This window comes from Salmo trutta, chromosome 34, assembly GCF_901001165.1.
Source record: "Salmo trutta chromosome 34, fSalTru1.1, whole genome shotgun sequence".
NCBI classification, from domain to species: domain Eukaryota; kingdom Metazoa; phylum Chordata; class Actinopteri; order Salmoniformes; family Salmonidae; genus Salmo; species Salmo trutta.
Window position 1 is genome coordinate 5670443 of NC_042990.1, and position 23329 is coordinate 5693771.

Below are 23329 nucleotides of genomic sequence, written 5' to 3' on the forward strand. Positions count from 1 at the left end.
TCGCCCTAGTCTGAGGTCCTGAGGGCTCTGGAGCAGGCTTTCATCAAGGATCTCTCTGTACTTTGCTCCGCTCATCTTTCCCTCAAACCTGACTAGTCTACCAGTCCCTGCCGCTGAAAAACATCCCCACAGCATGGTTCACCGTAGGGATGGTGCCAGGTTTCTTCCAGACGTGATGCTTCTGTCTGGCCTGATTGGTGGAGTGTTGCAAAGATGGTTGTCCTTCTGGAAGGTTCCCATCTCCACAGCGGTACGCTGTCAGAGTGGCCATGGGGTTCTTGGTCACCTCACTGAGCAAGGGCCTTCTCCCCCGATTGCTCAGTTTGGCCGTGTAGCCAGTTCTAGGAAGGATATTAGTGGTTCCAAACTTCTTCCATTTAAGAATGATGGAGGTCACTGTGTTCTTGGGGACCTTAAATGCCAAATAAATATTTTCGTATCCTTCCCAAGATCTGTGCCTCAACACAGTCCTGTCTCGGAGCTCTACGGACAGACTGGGGGTCAGCCTGATGAAACAAACTGCTCAGTAATATCATCCGTATAGCCTATCTCTCACACACACATGCACACACACATTTAAACAAAACCATTTTTTTCTCGTGATTACTGATCAATTAATTTATGAATAGTAGGTTTTATCTTTTTTTTTTTTTTTTACTTTTTTTGTACTTAATTACCTCCTACGTTTAATTATTACTCAATTAAATTAATCATGCAACAAATTCATTAGTAATTTGGGGCATCATGGGAAAAGTTTATTTAATGAGTTACAGTTTCCCAAATTAACTCAAGAATCTATCGATATACCAGTTATCAATCAATCACTTCCTCATATCATTCTCATTCTGAACTTCGCAAATATCTTTATCCACAAGAACCCTAGCCTAAGTGATGAGTAAGTGATACACAAATTGGCTTAATTATTTATTTAATGGAAGCTTTTCTCATGTCAAACATGTAAAGTGTGGTGTACCACAGGGCAGCTCTCTAGGCCCTCTACTCATTTCTATTTTTATCAATGACCTGCCACTGGCATTAAGCAAAGCATGTGTGTCCATGTATTCTGATGATTCAACTATATACACATCAGCAACCACAGCTAATGAAGTCACTGAAACCCCTAACAAAGATTTGCAATTCTTTTTCTGAGGTCTTGGCTGATTTCTTTTGATTTTCCCATAATGTCAAGCAAAGAGGCACTGAGTTTGAAGGTAGGCCTTGAAATACATCCACAGGTAAACCTCCAATTGACTCAAATGATGTCAATTAGCCTATCAGAAGCTTCTAAAGCCATGACATCCTTTTCTGGAATTTTCCAAGCTGTTTAAAGGCACAGTCAATTTTCCAACAATTGTTTACAGACAGATTATTTCACTTACAAAACTGAGTTTCACTTCCAAATGGACAATGACCCCAGTCATACTTCCAAAGTTGTGGCAAAATGGCTTAAGGACAACAAAGTCAAGGTATTGGAGTCGCCATCACAAAGCCCTGACCTCCATTTTATAGAACATTTGTTGGCAGAACTGAAACGGCGTGTGTGAGCAAGGAGGCCAACAAACCTGACTCAGTTACACCAGCTCTGTCAGGAGGAATGGGCCAAAATTCACCCAACTTATTGTGGGAAGCTTGTGGAAGGCTACCTGAAATGTTTGACCCAAGTTAAACAATTTAAAGGCAATGCTACTATATACTAATTGAGTGTATGTAAACTTCTGACTCACTGGGAATGTGATGAAAGAAATAAAAGCTGAAAGAAATCATTCTCTCTACTATTATAATGACATTTCACATTCTTAAAATTAAGTGGTGATCCTAACTGACCTAAGACAGGGAATTTTTACTAGGATTAAATGTCAGGAATTGTGAAAAACTGAGTTTAAATGTATTTGGCTAAGATGTATGTAAACTTCCGACTTCAACTGTAAATACTATGCATGCCAGTCTCTCTTGGCTAAGAGTTCTTTTTTTAAGAAACATTAATGTGTTGAAAATCCCAAATTGTTTGCCTAGTCAACTTACACACAGCTCTGACACACAGTTATACGACCAGACATGCCACCAGGGGTCTTTTCATAGTCTACAAATCCAGAACAAATTCAAGAAAGCGTAAAGTATTATATAGAGCCATTATTGTATGGCTCTTCCTTCCATCTCATATTGCTAAAATAAACAGCAAACCTGGTTTCAAAAAACAGATAAAGCAACATGCTGCGGCACAATGCCTCTTCCCTATTTGACCTAGATAGTTTGTGTGTATGCATTGATATGTAGGCTACGTGTGCCTTTTAAAAATGTATGTAATTCTGTCCTTGAGTTGTTCTTGTCTAATTTTATTTATTTATTTATTTCACCTTTATTTAACAAGGTAGGCAAGTTGAGAACAAGTTCTCATTTACAATTGCGACCTGGCCAAGATAAAGCAAGCAGTTTGACACAAACAACCACACAGAGTTACACATGGAGTAAAACAAACATGCAGTCAATAATATAGTAGAAAAATAAGTCTATATACAAAATGAGCAAATTAGGTGAGATAAGGGAGGTAAAGGCAAAAAAGGCCATGGTGGCAAAGTAAATACAATATAGCAAGTAAAACACTGGAATGGTAGATTTGCAGTGGAAGAAAGTGCAAAGTAGAATTAGAAATAATGGGGTGCAAAGGAGCAAAATAAATACAGTAGGGGAAGAGGTAGTTGTTTGGGCTAAATTATAGATGGGCTATGTACAGGTGCAGTAATCCGTGAGCTGCTCTGACAGCTGGTGCTTAAAGCTAGTGAGGGAGATAAGTGTTTCCAGTTTTAGAGATTTTTGTAGTTCGTTCCAATCATTGGCAGCAGAGAACTGGAAGGAGAGGCGGCCGAAGGAGGAATTGGCTTTGGGGGTGACCAGAGAGATATACCTGCTGGAGCGCGTGCTACAGGTGGGTGCTGCTATGGTGACCAGCGAGCTGAGATAAAGGGGAACTTTACCTAGCAGGGTCTTGAAGATGACCTGGAGCCAGTGGGTTTGGCGACGAGTATGAAGCGAGGCCCAGCCAACGAGAGCGTACAGGTCGCAGTGGTGGGTAGTATATGGAGCTTTGGTGACAAAACGGATGGCACTGTGATAGACTGCATTCAGTTTATTGAGTAGGGTATTGGAGGCTATTTTGTAAATGACATCGCCGAAGTCGAGGATCGGTAGAATGGTCAGTTTTACGAGGGTATGTTTGGCAGCATGAGTGAGAAATGCTTTATTGCGAAATAGGAAGCCAATTTTAGATTTAACTTTGGATTGGAGATGTTTGATGTGAGTCTGGAAGGAGAGTTTACAGTCTAACCAGACACCTAGGTATTTGTAGTTGTTCACATATTCTAAGTCAGAACCGTCTAGTGATATTCTGTATTATGTAATTCTGTATTATGTTTCATGTTTTGTGTTGACCCCAGGTGGACTAACGTGATATGACGGCTTGTTACACAATGGAAAGGGGGTGGGGAAAGATGAAGAGCAGGAGAGACAAAGATAGTGGACTTATCGTACATACATGTGGAAGATATACTCATGGGAATATGAATTTATTTTATTTATTTCACCTTTATTTAACCAGGTAGGCAAGTTGAGAACAAGTTCTCATTTACAATTGCAACCTGGCCAAGATAAAGCAAAGCAGTTCGACAACATACCACAACACAGAGTTACACATGGAGTAAAACAAACATACAATCAATAATACAGTAGAAAAAAATACGTCTATATACAATGTCAGCAAATGAGGTGAGATAAGGGAGGTAAAGGCAAAAAAAGGCCATGGTGGCAAAGTAAATACAATATAGCAAGTAAAACACTGGAATGGTAGATTTGTAGTAGAAGAAAGTGCAAAGTAGAAATAGAAATAATGGGGTGCAAAGGAGCAAAAAAATAAATACAGTAGGGGAAGAGGTAGTTGTTTGGGCTAAATTATAGATGGGCTATGTACTGGTGCAGTGATTTGTGAGCTGCTCTGACAGCTGGTGCTTAAAGCTAGTGAGGGAGCTAAGTGTTTCCAGTTTCAGAGATTTTTGTAGTTCGTTCCAATCATTGGCAGCAGAGAACTGGAAGGAGAGACGGCCAAAGGAGGAATTGGCTTTGGGGGTGACCAGAGAGATATCCAGTTTGTTGAGTAGGGTATTGGAGGCTATTTTGTAAATGACATCGCCGAAGTCGAGGATCGGTAGGATGGTCAGTTTTACGAGGGTATGTTTAGCAGCATGAGTGAAGGATGCTTTGTTGCAAAATAGGAAGCCAATTCTAGATTTAACTTTGGATTGGAGATGTTTGATGTGAGTCTGGAAGGAGAGTTTACAGTCTAACCAGACACCTAGGTATTTGTAGTTGTCCACATATTCTAAGTCAGAACCGTCCAGAGTAGTGATGCTGGACAGGCGGGCAGGTGCAGGCAGCGATCGGTTGAAGAGCATGCATTTAGTTTTACTTGTATTTAGGAGCAGTTGGAGGCCACGGAAGGAGAGTTGTATGGCATTGAAGCTCATCTGGAGGGTTGTTAACACAGTGTCCAAAGAAGGGCCAGAAGTATACAGAATGGTGTCGTCTGCATAGAGGTGGATCAGAGAATCACCAGCAGCGAGAGCAACATCATTGATGTATACAGAGAAAAGAGTCAGCCCGAGAATTGAACCCTGTGGCACCCCCATAGAGACTGCCAGAGGTCCGGACAACAGGCCCTCGGATTTGACACACTGAACTCTATCAGAGAAGTAGTTGGTGAACCAGGCGATGCAATCGTTTGAGAAACCAAGGCTATTGAGTCTGCCGATGAGGATGTGGTGATTGACAGAGTCGAAAGCTTTGGCCAGGTCAATGAATACGGCAGCACAGTATTGTTTCTTATCGACGGCGGTTACGATATCGTTTAGGACCTTGAGCGTGGCTGAGGTGCACCCATGACCAGCTCTGAAACCAGATTGCATAGCGGAGAAGGTGCGGTGGGATTCAAAATGAATACTTTGCACATGAACGACCGCTCATTCTAAAATAATTGCGATGTATATATTTACGCGTGGATGTCTTTGTCATCTCTCTGTTGAATTCGATCCGTCTATGGGAAGTGTTTCGATGTAAGTCTCTGGTTGTCCTTCTTAGTTGTAGGCTTCTTTTGTTCTGGAGTGTTCGTTAGAATGGATACATCAGAGGTTCCCACACAGTGGTGAGAGGGATCTGTATTTCCCTATGTTAGTTAGAATAGATACCTCATGATGGTGAGAGGAAACTGTTCTTTGCCTCTCGTCTTTGGTCGAGTTTCCTAGACTATTTTACATATACAGCTGCAGGCTGTGAATGTGTAGTCTAGTCTTCACCTTCACTCGTCGAAAGTTTCAGAGGGTTTTCCATTTTCTGGTCTGGTAGTTTTAAACCATTTTAAACCGTGTAGCCACCGTTCCACGCTGTATGGTCTATTATGTTAATTTTTCAGCGAGTCCTTTTATGCACTCTGGTCGGAAAACCGGTTCCATCATGTTGAAACAATGTCTGTGCTCACATGGGCGTGGTTACCGACTTGGCCCAGGTTTAAATGAAAAGCCATTATCTCATTTAGAAGGGTAAAATCACATTTCTATCTTTTCAAAAGTATTCTTATACTTAATCATTTATTTTAGATGCAAACCTGATCATGAGGACGTGTACACTTTCAGAGTTACAGTTATCATGTTATACAGTCTTTCTGATAATTTTAATGACATCACAAAATAGACATTAATTTCCATATTACATCTGTCATAATTCCCAACATTTGGATATTGAAACATATTGTCCCAATGTTCATTGTTTGATGTGTGAGGTTTTGGCAAAGTCTGTCTCTGTTACAACAAAGGGATTTTTAACTTCTCCATACTGCAGTGCAAGAGAGAAAGTTTACGACCTGCATTAAGTCATAAAACCAGGCCAACTCCCCCGAGAGAGAGAGTTTGGCTATCTGTCAGCACCTTTGATTCTCACCAAAGAGAGAGTTATGACATATTGTATATAGCTTTTTTGTGGTGTGTTTTTCATAATTTGCCACTGGGCTTCCAACTGCACCTGCACATTTTATTTGTTCTATTTTTTTTTATCTGTTTTGTCACTTGTTTTATTTGGTGCAAATAAATTAAACTAAACCCCTCGACATATTCCACATTTTGTTGTTACAGCCTAAATTCAAAATGGATTAAAACTGAAATTTTCCCAACCATCTACACACAAGACCCCATAATGACTAAGTGAAAACGTTTTTTATTCTTTTATTTCTGCTAATGTATTGAAAATGATGATAAAATTGGTTGTTGAACAATTACTAGACAACCAGATTTAAGTCAAAACTGTAACTCGGCCACAGGAACATTCACTGTCTTCTTGGTAAGTAACTCCAGTGTAGATTTGGCCTTGTGTTTTAGGTTATTCACCTGCTGAAATGTGAATTCATCTTCCAGTGACTGGTGAAAAGCAGACTGAGCCATCTTTTCCTTTAGGATTTTGTCTGTGTTTAGCTCCATTCCGTTTCCTTTTTATCCTGAGAAACTCCCCAGTCCTTAATGATTACAAGTATATCTATAACATGATGCAGCCACCACTATGCTTGAAAATATGGAAAGTGGTACACAGTAATGTTTGCATTGGATTTTCCCCAAACATTCAGGACAAAAAGTGAATTGCATTTCCACATTTTTTGTAGTATTACTTTAGTGCCTTGTTGCAAACAGGATGCATGTTTTGGAATATTCTGTACAGACTTCCCTTTTACTCTGTCAATTAGATTCGTATTGTGGAGTAACTACAATATCTTTGATCCATTCTCAGTTTTCTCCTATCACAGCCATTAAACTGTAACTGTTTTAAAGTCACCATTGGCCTCATGGTGAAACCCCTGAGCGGTTTCCTTCCTTTCCGGCAAAGGAGTTAGGAAGGACGCCTCTATCGTTGTAGTGATTGGGTGTATTAATACACCATCCAAAGGGAAATTAATAACTTCACCATGTTCAAAGGAATATTCAATGTCTGCTTTAAACAACAACAAAAAATGTATCTACCAATAGGTGCCTCGCTCTTTGGTTGAATCTGTATTTGACATTTACTGTTCAACTGGGGGACCTTACCAGTGGAGGCTGCTGAGGGGAGGACAGCTCATAATAATGGCTGGAATGGGGCAAATGGAATGGTATCAATCACATGTGTTTTGATGTATTTCTGTAAATTATGGTGCCACCAACCTCTTGCGGACCTTACAGAGAATTGTATGTGTGGGATACAGAGGTGAGGTAGTCATTCAAAATTATGCTAAACATTATTATTGCACACAGAGTGAGTCCATGCAACTTATTATGTGACGTGTTAAGCAGATGTTTAAACCTGAACTTATTTAGGGTTGCCATAACAAAGGGGTTGAATACTAATTGACTCAAGACATTTCAGCTTTTCATTTTTAATGAATTTGTAAAAAAAATAAAAAAATTCCACTTTGATATTATGGGGTATTGTGTGTAGGCCAGTGATGAAAAAAATGCACAATTTAATACATTTTAAATTCAGGCTGTAACACAACAACATTTGGAAAAAGTCAGGGGGGTGGGGGGAATACTTTCTGAAGGCATTGTTGCGCGACATTAATTACTTCACCAATCAGTGCGGATAGAGCAGCTTGCTATGGAGCGGGCAAGCTATTTACATGCATTGGACAGATTAGAGTAAGGCGTGAGATGCAACTGACATTTGGCGGGTGGGGAGAGAGCGAGAGGCGATACAGGAGAAGGCTTAGCTTGAAGCACTGTGCATCTTGTTGTTATGACAATTATCATAATTAGGCCCACAGAATTGTACCTACAGAGGATTGCCTACACACTGGCAAAGATTTTCTGTCAGGCAGACACTGGAATAAGTTTCTGAGTGACAGAGTGAGGGCTTTGCATAAGTGCTTTGTTTTTTGTTGGACTGGAAAAAAATGACCGCAACTTAAAATAATGTTGTTAACCAGTTCCCATGGTTTTAAAATAACAGTTCTGTTCCAGAACAGTATAGATTACTTTAGTTCGTGGTTCTGATTCTGTTCCTGTAAAAAATGTATTTTCCAGTTTTTGGTTCTGTTCCCTAGACCGGTTCCAACCCATTATTATTATTATTATTATTATTATTATTATTATTATTATTGACATGTTTAGTGGGTCTACAAACCATACCAGATTTAATGATGATTCAGATTCATGTTATTTGTCCTATAAGAAAAAACCTGACCAGAGAGGAGACTATATGAGTTTGTGCTAGTCAGTGTATGGGAGCCATGAGATGCTTTTCTGAGGTTGTGTGTTCAGTGCTCTCATGCAGTGTTCTTTTAATCCTCACAGGAGTACAGAAACCGTGTGTTCCACGACTTCAGAAATGGACTCTGCAGAAATCTTGTCTGCACCGGTACGTGTACACAGGGCTCTAAAGTGCAACCATTTTGGTCGAATGTGCTTCTAAATATTTAGCTGTGCGACCTGGAATATTAATTTGGGAGCACCAGTGCGCCTAAAAAGAAAAATCCACCAGATAATTTTTGTAAAGATTAGAGGCTTCGCTCTACCGTTTTTTCTGAGAAAAAGCAATCACATATTCATTAGTTTCATGGTCGTATCCAGGCACATAACTTGCGGGTTATGTGCCCCCTCAGTAATATACCGTGATGAGTTTGATTGATTGGAAATGATTTATAAACGTAAAGCGCAGGCAGCTACTGGCTTTCTATGGCTTTAGGCCTACACCACACAGTGATACCTTATTTTATGATTGAACCCCCCTCAACTCCAATTATGTTTTTGGTTTGATCCGGTCCTCAGAGGCCGTGGTTTGTGAAGAAAAAAAAGTTGCCTAAGACTTGAAATGTGCAATATCTCCTCTTTCGCTCTCTCTCCTCTTTTCTTAGCCCACATATTTGCGGGTTTGTTAACTTGGAACAAATAAAATTGTGCAGTCAAATTTAACATGGTAAATTCATTCAAGCACAAATAATAATTATATTGAAAAGATTATTTTTCAAATGGAGAAAGTTTCTATTGCGATGTGACAAGATGTGCATCTCCTGTGTGAGCGCTATTTCTCAAAACCAGTGATAATTGGTAACAGTCATATTCGGCTCAATTTTGAGTAGTATAAACATTAAAATATCTGGTTTGTAGTAAGCTACAGAATTAGACATGGCTGTTTCTCTGAACCTCAGGCAGTAGGCTCAAGCAACCCTGTTTCTCTCCCCAGGCAGAGGCAGCCTGCCTCCCAGACTCTGACCAGTAGCAGCAACCTATTCTCTTTATTTAGTTTAGAAAACAAATTTGAAGGCTAAAATTGTGAGGGGAATGCACTAATCATGTTTATGCAACCTGATAATCATCCTTAGAATACTTCCAGAACCAGCTTCAATTTTAGAAAATCTGAAATAAAATTTGGCCAAACCTAGTCTTCATTGATAGGGATGCATGTGACATTGCACAGCGGTAAACATGTTTATTTCTCCTTATTTTTCTTCTTCTTAATTTCAATATGAAAGGGGAACCATGTACTGGTGTTTGTATAAACTCTTTCTTGAGTAAAATGCTAAAATGAATAAAAGTCTACATTTAAATATATACCATATTTTTGGGTAACAAATCAAATCAAATTTATTGGTCACATACACATATTTAGTAGATGTTATTGCGGGTGTTGCAAGATGCTTGTGTTCCTAGCTCCAACAGTGCAGTAGTATCTAACTAAATGCTTGTGTTCCTAGCTCCGACAGTGCAGTACAATCTAACTAAATGCTTGTGTTCCTAGCTCCAACAGTACAGTAGTATCTAACTAAATGCTTGTGTTCCTAGCTCCAACAGTGCAGTAATATCTAACTAAATGCTTCTGTTCCTAGCTCCAACAGTACAGTAGTATCTAACTAAATGCTTGTGTTCCTAGCTCCAACAGTACAGTAGTATCTAACTAAATGTTAGTGTTCCTAGCTCCAACAGTACAGTAGTATCTAACTAAATGCTTGTGTTCCTAGCTCCAACAGTGCAGTAGTATCTAACTAAATGCTTGTGTTCCTAGCTCCAACAGTACTGTAGTATCTAACTAAATGCTAGTGTTCCTAGCTCCAACAGTGCGGTAGTACCTAACTAAATGCTAGTGTTCCTAGCTCCAACAGTGCAGTACAATCTAACTAAATGCTTGTGTTCCTAGCTCCAACAGTACAGTAGTATCTAACTAAATGCTTGTGTTCCTAGCTCCAACAGTGCAGTAATATCTAACTAAATGCTTCTGTTCCTAGCTCCAACAGTACAGTAGTATCTAACTAAATGCTTGTGTTCCTAGCTCCAACAGTACAGTAGTATCTAACTAAATGTTAGTGTTCCTAGCTCCAACAGTACAGTAGTATCTAACTAAATGCTTGTGTTCCTAGCTCCAACAGTGCAGTAGTATCTAACTAAATGCTTGTGTTCCTAGCTCCAACAGTACTGTAGTATCTAACTAAATGCTAGTGTTCCTAGCTCCAACAGTGCGGTAGTACCTAACTAAATGCTAGTGTTCCTAGCTCCAACAGTGCGGTAGTATCTAACTAAATGCTTGTGTTCCTAGCTCCAACAGTGCAGTAGTATCTAACTAAATGCTTGTGTTCCTAGCTCCAACAGTGCAGTAGTATCTAACTAAATGCTTGTGTTCCTAGCTCCAACAGTACTGTAGTATCTAACTAAATGCTAGTGTTCCTAGCTCCAACAGTGCAGTAATATCTAACTAAATGCTTGTGTTCCTAGCTCCAACAGTGCAGTAGTATCTAACTAAATGCTTGTGTTCCTAGCTCCAACAGTACAGTAGTATCTAACTAAATGCTTGTGTTCCTAGCTCCAACAGTGCAGTAGTATCTAACAATTCACAACAATACACACACATCTAAAAGTAAAAGAATGGAATGAAGAAATGTATAAATATTAGGACGACCAATGTCTGAGTGGCATTGACTAAAATAGAATACAGTATATACATATGAAATGAGTAAAGCAGGATGTAAACATTATTAAAGTCACTAGTGTTCCATTTTTAAATAGTAACAGTTCATTCAATGGGGGGGTTCAATGGATGCTCTAAATGTTATGTTGTGCTCTTAAACTTTTATAAGTTGGGAACACCAGTGCTACCAATGACATTTCTTTATGTAAAGCACTGAGTGTCCATATGAATTGTTTCTGTATATTTTGTTTGGTAATATCAGATTTTACTTGGGTATGTAGTACAGTTGATTTTACTGTTTTCTGGTTTACTGTTTGAAACAGATCTGTTCACCAGGGGTATTGACATCCAAGCCGTCAATGTTGTCATCAACTTCGACTTCCCCAAGAACGCTGAGACATACCTGCATCGCATCGGAAGATCAGGTATGGAAACTTTCTTGTGTTGTTTATGTGCTTCTTGTGGTATTATGTCAATGCTTTTTATCAACTTTTAATATCTGAATGCTCTGTTTTACATCCTGGCAACATGTACATTCCATCCCTCTGTGGTATTGTCTCTCTCAGGGAGGTTTGGTCACCTGGGCCTGGCCATCAACCTGATCACCTCTGAGGACCGCTTCAACCTGAAGTCCATCGAGGACCAGCTGGTCACCGACATCAAGCCCATCCCTGGCAGCATCGACAAGAACCTGTACGTGGCCGAGTTCCATACCGCCAACCTAGACTGCGAGGTGGAGGAGGAGCTGAAGGAGACAGGCTGCCAACAGGAGGAGACCTAGAACCCCTCAACTGGTGAGTCATTCACTCTGACATGCTACTGAGCCGTTCTAGCAATATGTAAAATTCCTCAGAAGACAAGATGGACCCAGTACTTTATTGCTTATATGGGCATATTATACCTATCAGTCGGACATGCCAGTGAGAATGCCTAATATTTTAGGTCGACCCTAACTGAGATCTGAAAGGGTCGTAAGCAATTTGGTAAATTCCTTAGAAGGCAATATGGCTCATTACCATATTTCTTACGTCTATCAAATAATTGTGGATCTACACAAGGGGATAAGGGATATTTCAAATTGGGAACCCATCTTGTGATGTGCATGAAGTGTGAGACCCATCTTTTTAATCCTTGCCACCTTATCTTCCATCCAGGACAATAGGACATACCCGGCTTTTGCACAACATTCGGCTCTTGCACACAGGCTTCAGGCACCTCTTCAACTTCTCTTTTCTCAACCTTCAAAACCTGGCACATGGATGTTAAGGTCGAGTTTACTTTTTGCTGATTTGAATGTTCTGTTCTTATTCCCCCTTGTTATTTCATTAAGAGCTGCCTGCATTTCTTTATTTAAATTGGTTTAACCATGTTGTTTTGCACCAAAGGTAGCTTGCCCAATGCACACTGAATGAGATCAATCAATCCTTTTTTGGCTTAAGACATGTAGGCTAATGTTTTTTGGATTGTATCCTGGTATTGGAAGGTAACATATCAGCTGAAAAACTTCCAAGATAGGTGAGGAACAATGTCTTTAAAAAAGTAAGATCATTGCAAAATATTGATAAAGTTGTATTGTTTCCAGCCAAATATGTCGTCCACTTTTACGGCCAGCTTTGGAGGAGGACAGGTTTGTGTCATCAATGACATGAGGCCTATTGTTAACCTTAGCAACAACCACTAAGGGTAAAGAAAGCTTCAGAATGTTGGAAAGCTCATTCACTTACATGCATTTTTGATTGGAATTAAGATACTATATTTGTAGGTTTTAAACTTATTAATAAATTCACTAATGGTTGGATTATAAATCCTTTGCTACAGCACTACTAATATCCAACTTCGACTTAAATAATTTATCTTCTGTACTACATACACTGAGTGTACAAAACTTTAGGAACACCTTCCTAATATTACGTTGCACCCCATTTTGCCCTCAGAACAGCCTCAATTCGTCGGGTTTCGAAAGCGTTCCACAGGTATTCTGGTCCATGTTGACTCCAATGCTTCCCACAGTTGTGTCAAGTTGGCTGGTAGGTCCTTTAGGTGCTGGACCATCCTTGATACACACGGGAAACTGTTGAGTGAGACAAACCCAGCAGCGATTCAGTTCTTCACACACTCAAACCGGTGCGCCTGGGACCTACTACCATACTCTGTTCAAAGGGACTTAAATCTGTTGTCTTGCTCATTCACCCTCTGAATGACACACATACACAATTCATGTATCAATTGTCTCAAAGCTTAAAAATCATTCTTTAACCGTCTCCTCCCCTTCATCTACACTGATTGAAGGTGACATCCAATAAGGGATCATACAGTACCTCTCACCTGAATTCACCTGGTCAGTCTGTCATGGAAAGAGCAGGTGTTCCTAATGTTTTGTACACTCAGTGTGTATAGTTAGCTGGGTTATCAAAAATAATGCCTGTATTGGAAAATAGCTACATAGATTGATGGCTTTAGGTTGCTTGAAAGTGGTCACGTTCAAAATGAGCAGCTTGAGTCATGTACACTTTCAGAGGTGCAGTCCATCCAAACCGTAAAATAAATGTTTACGGTACGTTATTCAAACCTGATTTGTTACTGATGACAACTAGCTGGCTCAGGTCTTTGAATTGCACACAAAGTAATGTTATTTTTTTTCAACAATATTTCTGCTGATTAAAAGTAACACTGCTTGTGCCTTGCCTCAGGCTACTGTAGCTAGAGTTACCTCGGTATACATGCGATGCATAGACAAAATAAATGTTTTGTTTATCTCAAATTACAGAGATGCAAACGCCTGTGGTAGTGTTCCCACTCACACGAGATAGAAAACCAACAAACGTATGTTTTTACAGTGGTACACGACACCATCATCAATGCAGTTGTATTGAATTACTAGTATTTCACTGCCTGTGATACGTAGCTTGAAATTAGTGGGGGGGGGGGGTTTATTCAACATGGAGGCTCACACATCAGACATCAACTCAGTTATAGATAGAATTCATGATTTATATTAAAATAAAACACTTTTAGCCATTTAACACTAAAATGAATGCATTTCAACAAGAGATTTCCTTTTCTTTACCCTTTGTGGGCGGGACCAAAGCGGTTGCCAGGGACACAAGGCCCAAACGCGTTCACACATTTAAACCGGTCTTCCTCCATTGTAGAGACAAGATGGACCCTTTTATATTGGCTCATTCACACTAGCCATCTTGCCCGCTTACATTCACATGCCTTTTGTCACTCAAGTGCCTTAATTATTCTCCCACATGCGCTCTTATCAGTTCATCCATCTGTCTTTCTCTCACACAACAGACAGAATACAAACACAATTAAGCTAAATTGTAACATTGGTTGATTCAGAATTCCATTATGCAAGTAGAACGTTCGTTGTGCACTCTCCTTCTAGGGAATCTTGTTCATGTTCTAGATGCTCAATAACCAAGGCTCAAACTCTGACTGCCATCATCTAGAATGCGAAAGTACTTTTAATGTAAACTTTGCAATAAAAAAGGGCAGCTTTTACTTAGACGCAACGTGACTGTTTCTGTCACTATGAATAATCAATCATGTGAATAATATGATATAAGACTGGGCCCATTGTAAAAACTGTGGATGGTAGCCTACTATCAAGCTAATATAGCACCGGACAAAAATTCCCCTATATTTAAACGATCTCAGACCAGTACAGGAGCAGTTCATGAAAACACAAGTCACAGTAGCATCCAATTACTGAGCTTGTGTAGCATTTTACTAGTAAAACTATTTTCTGAGGTTTCATACTTATGTTGCGGTGGTGATGTGATTATGTGTCAAAATATCACCCTAATCCCTGTAAAGTACACTACTTTTGACCAGGACCCATAAAGTAGTGCACTATATAGGAAATAGGCCCATATATCTGCAGCTATGGAAAGAACAGGTAGAATTTACAATCTGATCAGTCATATGCATCCAATTTCTGAAAGACGCACAAGGTGTTGTTGGAGATTAAGATCAGCATGGGATCTTTTTTTTTTAACCACTGTCTCTTTCACATATGAGCCCTTCATGAACACCTCAATAAACAACAATGACACTATAAATATCTACAGTGGGGAGAACAAGTATTTGATACACTGCCGATTTTGCAGGTTTTCCTACTTACAAAGCATGTAGAGGTCTGTAATTTTTATCATAGGTACACTTCAACTGTGAGAGACGGAATCTAAAACAAAAATCCAGAAAATCACATTGTATGATTTTTAAGTAAATCATTTGCATTATATTGCATGACATAAGTATTTGATACATCAGAAAAGCAGAACTTAATATTTGGTACAGAAACCTTTGTTTGCAATTACAGAGATCATACGTTTCCTGTAGTTCTTGACCAGGTTTGCACACACTGCAGCAGGGATTTTGGCCTTCTCCAGATCCTTCAGGTTTTGGGGGTGTCGCTGGGCAATACGGACTTTCAGCTCCCTCCAAAGATTTTCTATTGGGTTCAGGTCTGGAGACTGGCTAGGCCACTCCAGGACCTTGAGATGCTTCTTACGGAGCCACTCCTTAGTTGCCCTGGCTGTGTGTTTCGGGTCGTTGTCATGCTGGAAGACCCAGCCACGACCCATCTTCAATGCTCTTACTGAGGGAAGGAGGTTGTTGGCCAAGATCTCGCGATACATGGCCCCATCCATCCTCCCCTCAATATAGTGCAGTCGTTCCTGTCCCCTTTGCAGAAAAGCATCCCCAAAGAATGATGTTTCCACCTCCATGCTTCACAATTGGGATGGTGTTCTTGGGGTTGTACTCATCCTTCTTCTTCCTCCAAACACGGCGAGTGGAGTTTAGACCAAAAAGCTATTTTTGTCTCATCAGACCACATGACCTTCTCCCATTCCTCCTCTGGATCATCCAGATGGTCATTGGCAAACTTCAGACGGGCCTGGACATGCACTGGCTTGAGCAGGGGGACCTTGCGTGCGCTGCAGGATTTTAATCCTGCGCTGCAGGATTTTAACGAGTAGTGTGTTACTAATGGTTTTCTGTGAGACTGGTCCCAGCTCTCTTCAGGTCATTGACCAGGTCCTGCCGTGTAGTTCTGGGCTGATCCCTCACCTTCCTCATGATCATTGATGCCCCACGAGGTGAGATCTTGCATGGAGCCCCAGACCGAGGGTGATTGACCGTCATCTTGAACTTCTTCCATTATCTAATAATTGAGCCAACAGTTGTTGCCTTCTCACCAAGCTGCTTGCCTATTGTCCTGTAGCCCATCCCAGCCTTGCGCAGGTCTACAATTTTATCCCTGATGTCCTTACACAACTCTCTGGTCTTGGCCATTGTGGAGATGTTGGAGTCTGTTTGATTGAGTGTGTGGACAGGTGTCTTTTATACAGGTAACGAGTTCAAACAGGTGCAGTTAACAGGTAATGAGTGGAGAATAGGAGGGCTTCTTAAAGAAAAACGAACAGGTCTGCGAGAGCCGGAATTCTTACTGGTTGGTAGGTGATCAAATACTTATGTCATGCAATAAAATACAAATTAATTACTTAAAAATCATACAATGTGATTTTCTGGATTTTTGTTTTAGATTCCGTCTCTCACAGTTGAAGTGTACCTATGATAAAAATGACAGACCTCTACATGCTTTGTAAGTAGGAAAACCTGCAAAATCGGCAGTGTATCAAATACTTGTTCTCCCCACTGTAGATATTTATAGTGTAATTGTTGTTTATTATACAAATCTATTACACAATACACGAAAAGCAAACACAAAATATGAAAAGCAAAACACAAGGAAACAAACCCATTATTCAGTAAAAAAAGGCCCTCTAACATTGGCCTGAATAGCCCTAGAGGCAATCTTGACGTTTTCTTTGTACAAAACAACATGGTTCAACATATTTTTAAGACCTGCTTTTTCTTCCTCAATGTGAGGGTCCCTCAAAGTAATATAATATGTTTTTTAGAGGTAGACATTTCATGTTGGTACAGTTTTGTGGGTATGCGGTTTAGGGTCTAATTTGAATCAATCTAAATGACTCAAATGTAAAAATGTAATCTCCAAAGTGTTGTGAATGTATTAATTGCCAATATGTACTGTGCAGCCCGATGGTACATGCAGCCAATTGGTACAAAATATAGTATATTTAGACTAAAAACTAAGTAACAAGAAACCAAGCTTTTATTTTAAAAACCTCAGAGCTCTTGGGTGATGTTCCTCAGCCTGGCTCCAAGGGAGAAGGGAGGGTATTTTGATATGATACATACAGAGCTGAGAACTTGGCAGAACTCTCATTTGTTATCTCTGCTATTCATTAGGTTGGGAAAACCCTGAGTTTTTTTGGGGGGGGGGGGTCGTACAGTTTTGTTATGATTGTGAAAAGCTGAGGGACTATTCTTGGCTCACATCAGAATTATATTTGAAAGCAAATTGTAGCATCTTCAAACTGGCAGCTGTGATCTTTTTTTTGGTCCTGCTACAAATGTTTAGCTGATGATGAAAGCAGAGAAAAATATGTGATATTTTTTTTTTGCTTCTCTTTGAAATTATTTTTGACAATGCTTGCTAAGCAGGGAGGGGGGCAGAGCAGGGTTTGGGGCACTGGGTTTGTGTGGTTTTGCGAGTCATCTTGAATCTTTTCTTCTCTCTGGTACTTAAGGAACTCCAGCACAACAGTGGACCAACCAATATGGTTTGCAACAGATCTGAAACTCAACACATTTGTAATTTTTCTCCCAAAGTACAAAAAAGTATTATATTTTGACCATTAGTTTGCTTATTTTAAGTACTGGAGAGAATGCTATCCGAGCACAGTCATACTGGTTATCTAGGTCAATCTTTTTACGAGGTGGTTGCTATCATTTTGAGGAAATTGGTTTGTAAATGATTCGTTGTTTACACAATTCGTTTACAATAACAAAAAAATAATTTGCTTCATGGTGGAGGTAGTTTTGAATATTAGATTTTTTTTATTTTTCTTTATTTTAAATACTGACTTTCAGGATTTATATTGAACCGAAACCAAAAAAGTGTAATGTCATAGCATTTTGTGTGCTTTGCGTGAGTGACTGTCAGTAAGTGTTGTGTGTGTGTGTGTGTGTGTGTGTGTGTGTGTGTGTGTGTGTGTGTGTCATAGAGAGAAACTTGGAGAGAAACTTGGTGTGTGAGAAATAAGGTTGGTTGGTGTGTTTTAAGAGTAAGTTAGTGTCCCGTCTCATTTGTTTGTTGTTATGAATGTGATTGCCTGTGTGTCTGTATATGAATGGCTGTTCTGTAAGATTGTTTGGTAGGGTGTTCAATTGGCTGAATGTGAATTTCTGTATGCAATTGTGAATGTTTCTGTGTGCTTGTTTGTCTGTGAGTGACATACAATGTCTTAATATTCGTATGGCTGTTGTCCCTAGCCTGTTTTCTGGTCTACTTTGTGACCCATACTGTGCAAAGACAGAATAGGTCAACACTAGCCATATAGTGTAAACCCCAAACTAGCCCAAGGCAGAGTTTTTTCAAATTCCTTTCACATACTGTTCTTTCCGATCAGTGGTCACAAAGGGGACTAGAAAACAGGCAATGTTCACCATCCTCAAAGGGATATTCAGATGGAATATTCAGTCTATGTCAGTGGGTAAATGTCTGTATATTCAGTTTATTAGGTACACCCATCTAGTATCTGGTCAGATCCCCCTTTGCCTCCAGAACAGCCTGAATTATTTGGGGCATGGAAACATTGCTCAATTCCTATCAAGGGACCTAATGTGTGGCAGGAAAACATTCCCCAAACCATTACACCACCACCATCAGCCTGTACCGTTGACAACAGGCAGGATGGGGCCATGGACTTGCTTACGCCAAATCCTGACTCTGCCATCAGCATGACGCAACAGGAACCAGGATTCGTCGGACCAGGCAATGTTTTTCCACTCCTCAAATGTCCAGTGTTGGTGATCGTGTGCCCACTGGAGCCGCTTCTTGTTTTTAGCTGATAGGAGTGGAACCCAGTGTGGTCGTCTGCTGCAATAGCCCATCCGTGACAAGAATCGACAAGTTGTTCTTTTAGAGATGCCATTCTGCACACCACTGTTGTACTACGCCATTATTTGCCTGCCTGTTAGCTTGCATGATTCTTGCCATTCACCATCGACCTCTCATCAACGAGCTGTTTTCGCCAACAGGACTGTCCCTGGCTGGATGTTTTTTGTTTGTCACACCATTCTTGGTAAACCCTAGACACTGTCTTGCATGAGAAGCCCAGGAAGCCGGACATTTTGAAATACTGGAACTGGCGTGCTTGGCACTGACGATCATAACACGCTCAGATGCTTAGGTCACTCATTTTGCCCATTCTAACGTTCAGTTGACCAGTAACTGAATGCGTCAATGACTGTATATGCTATATTGCCTATAAATGGCAAGCCACGGCCACATGACTCGTTGTCTGTAGGAGCTAACCATTTTCGTGAGCAGTGTAGTGTACCTAATAAACTGGCTGCGGAGTGTATGTCACTGTCTAATCCTGTGTGGATCTGTGTGTGCGTGCTCTTGGCCATTGAGTCAAGTTGTGACTGTGTGAATGATTGAGTACAAGTGGGGGAGGGAAGGTTCACTTGTCGTTAACTCCAAGATGTTTGGAAAAGGTAATCATGTTCATACCCTTAAGAACACAAGTAAGAGCTAGCCTATATGGTCTATGGTGGGGAAAGGTAGAAGGGGTTTGGGGTATAATACAATTAAGCAAACAAGAATTATGGTATTGCAACATGGGGTTTGGAGAAAATAAACTGGTACAGATCATTTTGAAACCAGAATACCCCTGATTCCCAATTTGCAATAGAGCTAATACAGCGAAGCCTCAAATGTATCTCCAGTTGCACAAATTCTGAATTGCATGCATGACTGTGTTGTGCTTCTCTAATGCAGACTCCTCTTACATGCAGAGACTCTGCATTCAATAAACTGAGAGACTGAATTCTGCAAGAGCTGGAAAGAAAAGTGTGTATTCTGTTCCTGGAAACTGGATGAATGACTGGTACTAAAATTCTAATTTGCTAAATTACTTGTTTGGAATTTTTAAACATAGCCGCAGTTAAATTTGTCACATACGTGAGTAAAACATTTTCTGTGGTCATTAAGGGGGAGAAGCCATTTCAGAATTCAGTTGTCCTGTGTTTTCTGTAGTTATTGTATAGTGCCTTCAGAAAGTATTCATACCCCTTGACTTATTCCACATTTTGTTGTTACAGCCTGAATTCAAAATGGATTAAATAGATTTCTTTCTCTCCCATCTACACACAATACCCCATAATGACAAAGTGAAAACATGTTTTTCTTTAAATGTTTTCAAATTTATTGAAAATGAAATGCATAAATATCTAATTTACATAAGTATTCACACCCCTGAATCAATACTTTGTAGAAGCACCTTTGGCAGTGAATACAACTGTGAGTCTTTCTAGGTCAGTCTAAGAGCTTTCCACACCTGGATTGTACAACATTTACCCATTTTTATTCTTTTCAAAATTCTTCAAGCTCTTGATCATTGCTAGACAACCTTTTTCAGGTCTTGTCATAGTTATCAAGTAGATTTTAAGTAGATTTTAAGTCAAAACGATAACTCGGCCACTCAGGAACATTCACTTTCTTCTTGGTAAGTAACTCCAGTGTAGATTTGGCCTTGTGTTTTAGGTTATTGCCCTGCTGAAATGTGAATTCATCTTCCAGTGACTGGTGAAAAGCAGACTGAGCCAGCTTTTCCTTTAGGATTTTGTCTGTGTATAGCTCAATTCCGTTTCCTTTTTATCCTGACAAACTCCCCAGTCCTTAATGATTACAAGCTTACCTATAACATGATGCAGCCACCACTATGCTTGAAAATATGGAGAGTGGTACTCAGTAATGTTTGCGTTGGATTTTCCCCAAACATAACACTTTGTATTCAGGACAAAAAGTGAATTGCATTGCCACATTTTTTGCAGTATTATTTAGTGCCTTGTTGCAAACAGGATGCATATTTTGGAATATTGTTATTCTGTACAGTCTTCCTTATCACTCTGTCAATTGCGTTAGTATTGTGGAGTAACTACAATGTTGTTGATCCATCCTCCAGTTTTCTCTTATCACAGCCATTAAACTATGTAACTGTTTTAAAGTAACCATTAGCCTCGTGGTGAAATCCCTGAGCGGTTTCCTTCCTCTCTGGCAACTGAGTTAGGAAGGACGCCTGTATCTTTGTAGTGACTGGGTGTATTAATACACCATCCAAAGTGTAATTAATAACTTCACCATCCTCAAAGGGATATTCAGTGTCTGAATTGTCTTGAGTCAATAAGTATTCAAACCCCTTTGTTATGACAAGCCAAAATAGAGTAAAAATGTGCTTAAGTTTCATGGACACACTGTGTGCAATAGTGTTTAACATGATTTTTTAATGACTACCTCATCTCTGTACCTCACACGTATATTTATCCCTCAGTCAAGCTGTCAATTTCAAACACAGATTCAACCACAAGTGTAATTAAAACTTCACCATCCTCAAAGGGATATTCAGTGTCTGCTTTAGGTGCCCTTTTTTGAGGCATTTGAAAACCTCACAGGTTTTTGTGGTTGAATCTGTGTTTGAAATTGACAGCTTGACTGAGGGATAAATATACGTGTGAGGTACAGAGATGAGGTAGTCATTAAAAAATCATGTTAAACACTATTGCACACAGTGAGTCCATGAAACTTAAGCACATTTCTACTCCCAAACTTATTTTGGCTTGTCATAACAAAGGGGTTTGAATACTTATTGACTCAAGACAATTCAGCTTTTCACAAAATGTGGGAAAAGTCAAGGGGTGTGAACACTTTCTGAAGGCACTGTATGTGGGAATGTACACACCTTGGTGGCTATTCCTTTTACTTTCTCATTTGTTATTTTCAAAACTGTTCAGCCCCATGTAGAGTGAGAATTACAAACGGAGGTCTTAACACTGAAACTTTGACGAGGTAGTTTGTCTTACAAATTAGACAGCCGTAGTCAGCCACTATATTGGAGCATACATGTATGCTTGATCTGATTATAGAGAAAGTCGATGGGTAAAGTTGCACCATTAATTTGCTTACAATATTACAATTTAAAATGCAACTATGTCAATTTGGCTAATTACACCTCCCCCCTCGGTAACCCTAGAAACACAACCAATACAAGAAGCGTACTTCAATTATCTACTTCTATCAGAGTCTTAAACTGTACTTAAATGACATTGGAATTAATACAGGGGGTTATAAAATGTAATAAAAATGAACTCAATTGAAAGTGTGGTGTTTTTCATTGTTCCTATCTTTGAAGGCTTGTGTACATGCCAGGTTGTGTGCTTTTGTGATGCTTTTACACATAGCTGTCTGCACTCAGGTGTTTAGGCCTACATTCTTACATTCAAATTAAGCAGATTCTCTTATCCAGAGCGATGTTTATTTTTATTTCACCTTTATTTAACCAGGTAGGCAAGTGTAAAGTTAGTGACTGCTCAGGCCATTATTCTAACTGAAAGGTAAAGCTTCCATAGATATTGACGGACGTGTGTCAGCACAAAGCACACATCCACAACATTGATGTGTTTGTTAGTGGTTGAGAATTGTTGCAAGTTAAGTCCACTCATTTCGTAATGGTGCAGAGAGTAAAATGTCCCGTTTTATAATGCTATTCCACACATTTTGTCATGTTTTAAAGCAAATTGTCTGCAATTTTATAGCACATCTTATTCTTTTGTTAACAATTTGCTATTAGGTTGAGAGAGAATTTTGCAGTTTTAAAGCAAATTTTCTGCAATTCTATACATTTTGCTATCATATGCTGTCTGACCCCCCCACCCCCACCAGAAGGGCCCCAACCTCTGGAGGTCGGGGATCCCAGAGCATGTGGTAATCCGGCCCTGCGGAAAAAGTGGTGTAGGAGCTATTCCATTAGTTTTTATGAATTTGACCCAAGACCCTCATGCTGTCACTGACCTTCACAGGCAGCACTTTTTTATTTTACAACCCTGAACTGCAACCAACCTCAATGACTCCCCTCGTCCACCAATCAGCAGCCTCCAAACAGTGATGACCCCACCTTCAGCCCTTGAGAACCTTGCTGTCTTTTCCAAATCAGAAAAAGAGTCCATTTTGCAATCTATCAGCAAGCATTGGTTGGGTAGGGCAGATATTGCATTTGTCCAATCTTATTGCAGTTCTCTTGTGACTGAATCGTCTAATAACCAGTTGGCTACAAGTGGAGGTGTGGTCGAAATAACAAAACCATGCCTTCGAATTATCACGCTTGAGTTTTCTTATACCTCAGTGATGCAATGCTGGTTGTTTACGCTGCGATTGACATGTATATCTGCCACACGTTGTTCAGAAGTGGGCTCATTTGCCCAATCC

General features: G+C 39.9%; 1 protein-coding gene across 1 annotated transcript in view; it reads left to right on the forward strand.

Moving 5' to 3' along the window:
• LOC115173390 (probable ATP-dependent RNA helicase ddx6) overlaps positions 1 to 12764 on the forward strand; it is a 68976-nt gene extending 56212 nt beyond the window's left edge. Inside the window, exons 11-14 of the mRNA XM_029731424.1 lie at positions 8355 to 8418; positions 11283 to 11384; positions 11526 to 11753; positions 12114 to 12764. Of these exons, the coding sequence (XP_029587284.1) occupies positions 8355 to 8418; positions 11283 to 11384; positions 11526 to 11740 (381 nt within the window). The 3' untranslated portion in view covers positions 11741 to 11753; positions 12114 to 12764. The remainder of the gene's footprint in view (positions 1 to 8354; positions 8419 to 11282; positions 11385 to 11525; positions 11754 to 12113) is intronic.
• Positions 12765 to 23329: the final 10565 nt, after the last annotated feature.